Source organism: Camelina sativa, chromosome 20 (genome assembly GCF_030686135.1).
Source record: "Camelina sativa cultivar CO46 ecotype springtype chromosome 20, ASM3068613v1".
Lineage (NCBI taxonomy): Eukaryota > Viridiplantae > Streptophyta > Magnoliopsida > Brassicales > Brassicaceae > Camelina > Camelina sativa.
In genome coordinates, this window is record NC_141899.1 from 14,169,518 (window position 1) to 14,173,841 (window position 4,324).

At 33.2% G+C, this 4,324-nt stretch overlaps 1 protein-coding gene across 1 annotated transcript; it reads right to left on the minus strand.

The window, feature by feature from the left end:
• Positions 1-1,896: 1,896 nt before the first annotated feature.
• LOC104770824 (histone-lysine N-methyltransferase ATXR6) lies at positions 1,897-3,729 on the minus strand. The gene is made up of 6 exons (XM_010495278.3): positions 3,411-3,729; positions 3,040-3,123; positions 2,724-2,953; positions 2,523-2,623; positions 2,182-2,397; positions 1,897-2,091 (listed from the first exon to the last, which is right to left on the minus strand). Exons 1-6 carry the CDS (start codon positions 3,676-3,678, stop codon positions 1,932-1,934), a joined length of 1,059 nt encoding a protein of 352 aa, XP_010493580.1. The 5' UTR covers positions 3,679-3,729; the 3' UTR covers positions 1,897-1,931.
• Positions 3,730-4,324: the final 595 nt, after the last annotated feature.

Here is a 4,324-nt window from a genome sequence, read left to right on the forward strand (position 1 = left end):
ATGTCTATGTTTAATTTTATGTCTTCTTAATATCTAAAACTTCTGTTAAAAAATATAATGATTTATCGAACTACTATATTGTACTAATTTGGAACTACTATACTTGTGCTATGGTAATTTGGGATGTTATGACTGTTAGGTTCCCATTAAAGGTTAAACCTGAAAACTTTTTCAAGAATATCCAAAGCTCACTGTTGGGAGGAGGTTATGGCGTTTACGAGATCAATGCATATGTGCAGCTTTCATATAATCTTCAACCTCAAACTGCAATAGAAATTGAGAAAATTGAAAGAGCTGAAAATATTACACTCTTAAGGGGTGGTATTGGATTCTAATTTATGAAATTTTTGAAGAGTTCAACAAAATCATTAAAAATGAATAAGTGAAAGATTGTTAAAGATTGCTAGAGAGTTTTGATGATTAGTTTTCTAAAATCTTGTCAAATGCTCCAAAAAATCCCTGTATTTTTGTAATACTTTCCATGACTTTATTTTGTAAAGAAAGTGTCTAAAATCATGAACCAATAATATAATAATTTAACTCATTAACAATCCTAGATTCTTTTGCTTTAATTGAATAACACAAATTTTTTAGTGATTTTATAAAATTCTGAATTCAATAACCCAAATTTGTTAAGATTTTAAATGACTTTTTTTACAAATCATAAACTAATAACACTAAATTTTAACAGAGTTTAACAAAATCTTGATCTAATAACAACATATTCTACATAACATTTAAAATCTTTAAAACTCTATTCAAATCTCAAATCAATAACTCCACTTAGTGATGGTTTTGTTTATTTTTTTCTCAAAATTATTGGATTTATAAATTTCACAATGGTGTGTACATTAATTTGACAAAAAAAATATTAGTAGTTAACTTATGAGTGTCTAATATTAAGGAGACAAAAAATGGTGGGGGTGAAAAGAAGCTTTTGCAAATAATAATAAATCATTTGTATCTCCGGGTCTAAGCATGCAAATATGGGTCTCTTTTGTTGTTAGTGTTAAAGGCACTTAACTCTTAAAAACATTAAAATTCCACCCTCTCTTTAACGTACAATCAACAGTAGCCCCCTATAATTTTTTAATGCCTAATCAAGGACTTCGATTATACTACCATTATAAGTGATATAAAAAAGAAAGATGATTAATTACGATGGAACTTAAGTGACAGAATCAGATCTCATCAATCTTGCAAGTTGTATATAATTTTAGAGTGTACAAATTGGTTGTTCGATGTAGACAAAATCTTTGATAATGATCTATCAAAAAAAGTTTGGTGGATAGATATGATTTCGACTATATATAGTTGGTAGCTACTTGAACACACGACTAAGCTAGTTAATATATGTACTAATCCTAACCCTTGTTATTTGTTTTAAGTTTTATGAAGCATTAAAATATGAAATTTGAGTGTCTTTTTGGAGTATTTTCTCTAAAATGATTATCAAATTGTTTTATGTACAATCCATCAAAATTTAATATATTTTTTGTTGTAGAATGTATAAAAAACAAATTGGAAAAATACAGTATGTAAGTGTTGTGTGGTCACACAGTGATCTGAAGAAATCAGAAAGAGTTTTTGATGCTAACTTTCAAAGTAGCTTGAAGGTACCAACCACACTGTCAGACAGACTCCTCTCTCTAGTCTTTAGCTCTTTGGACCATTCTATTCTCTTGTTCCTACTAGTCTGTCTCTTTCTCTTCCCTTAACAACAACAAATTTTATTTTTCTTCACTATTCTTTAATTACCAAAAAATAGTACACAAATCATTACAACAAGGCTTCAAATTTTGGCCCAACATGAAATAAGACTTTATCTTTTAGTTTTTTGAAATTTTTTTTTTGGTGTTTTTGTGTTTTTGTTTGTAGTGAACAAGCAACCTTGAATAGGTTAAATGAATATTCTTGTGTATATCACAGGGTTATACAAAATGTTCAGTTGGATACTCATGTTCATATCCGTTGTAATCATAATATAATCTCTCTCCTTTGGATATGTCTCTGTTAGCTACAAGTAGAACCCTAGCTTCTCCGTTGATGTTGAACCTCACACACTTCAGGTTCTGCTTCTTCCTCCCTTCTCTGCAATTTTCACAAAATGTTCAAAACACACAAATGAGTACAAGCAGCAATACTAGAATGTAACCAAATTAGAAGAGGAGAGACACGCACGGTGAGTGATTGTTGATGCCGCTGATGAACCGTGCGATGTTACTACGTTTGTCAGGGCAAATAACGAGACATTGAGTAGGATCAGAGGCATGAAGTAGAGTCATCATGCTGTCACCATCATAGTCATCTTCTCTGTTGCTCAGATAATCAACATCTCCAACATACTCTGTGATTATGGTCCAGTCTTTTATAAACCTGTCCGCTTCTACCGCAAACCTGTTCAGGTTTTCAATAAAATCAGAATTCAATATACTTCTAGATTGATAAATACATTTCTTCTCCTGCCATACTCTCTATTTGCTTATAAAGGTGAAAAGGAAGCTAATAAGAAGGTTAAGTACCCTTCATAAGGATCAAAGACGACCATAAGAGGCGGGCATTCACCACGGTCCATCATACTCTTGCACAAGGCTAAGGTCTCTACACCATCTTTAGATAGAACCTGTATGGAATTGAAAACAAACTCAAATGAATACTTTCAAGAAGACCAAGAATCACCATTTACCACTAGATCTAGAAGAACCAACACAAAAGATATATACCTGCATGCCTTGTTTCTCAAAAGCAGCTTGGTTAGCAGATCTTGGAGCCTTGTCAGATACATAAGTAAGCTCATTGCTAAACCTGGTGTTGGAGGCTCTCAACGCAGTAGCGAGAGACGCCATTTGCTCGAGCCTCCTTTGAGAATCATTGGTAGGAATGTAAGGAAGAAGCTTTCTCTTCTTCTTTGACATCACCAAGCTAGTCTTTTTCCGTTTCTTCCCAACACTATCTACAAACATTTCCACTCTTCAGATTAAATACATCCTAACACAACAACACACACATTTGTGGATTTTGACATAATAATTTACATACCTGAAGAAGTTGAGAATTGAGATGAATCTGTAGACCTCTTAATCCGGAAAAAATCTATAATTTTAGTCTGGACAAGAGGGAAAGCTGCAGATTTACAAAACTTTTCGTTAATTTATTATCTAAAAAATTGAAATTTTATAGAATTCAGATATGTAATGATTGAATCAAAATGTGATACACATAACCTAAAACAGTTTCAAGTGATTTATAAGTTCAAATGTAAATCAAATTCGCAATATCAAATCAAAGATAGAGATCAAGAAACCCAGAATACTAAAATCTACAGCTCAACAATGACATAGGCGAATCAAAAAGGAGGAAGCTTTGAGATTAGAGAAATATGGGTTTTAGCGAAAAAAAAAAAAGCTTACATCTGGGGATCTGGTGTTTGGAACAAGAAGGGCAGAACCAGGAGCCTTTGGGAACTGAAACGAGGATTGGTCTGAGACAAAAGAGATGAAACCCTTTATCGCATTTGTCGCAGAGAAGAAGCTTCGCAGGTTGTTTCCCGGAGTTGCATTCTTCGCAGACCGTATCCCAATCTGAATCTGAATCTGAATCGGAATCGAAATCATCCGCCTGAGGAGGTTCGGATCTAGGGTTTGACGCCTGGGTTCTTCTTCTCCTCACTGCCACCATTGTTACGCCTTTTTCGATTTACCAGAGAAAGAGTAAGAGAGAGTGATTATAAACGTGAGATTTGAGAGAGGTGAGTTGAAGAGTTGGCGCTCTGATTTCACCGGTCTTTCGCGGGGGAATTTTTGATTTGGCGCCCCTGTTCCGGTTTTCTCGATTTTACAGTTCGGTTTTAGTTTGGTTTTCTCTAACCCGGTTTTATGGAATCAGGACTAGTTTTTTTGGTCATTCTTATCGGTCCGGTTCAGATATCAAGGATAAGAATGACCAAATAAATTACTTGACATCAATTTTGGTCATTCTTATCGGTTCGGTTCAGATAGAGCCAATTATCGAGCCAATCTAAAAAATCTCAATCTCGGTTTACTCTGGTTATGATCTTATCAATTAATTGACATCAAATAAAAATTATTAAAGATGATCTTACCGTATTATCCACAAAATCTATATGTTCAACTAACACCAATAAATTTTGTAATTCATGCAGGTCTAGAAAACCGTCAACTTTATCAATTTGTATCCTTTTTTCCCTTATGCGTAAAGCTTGTACACCATATGTTCAAATGTAATTTTCCTTTTTAAAACAATTATTTTGGTTAAATTAATTCTTCATTATAATTTTATATTCCAATTAATCAAACATAACATT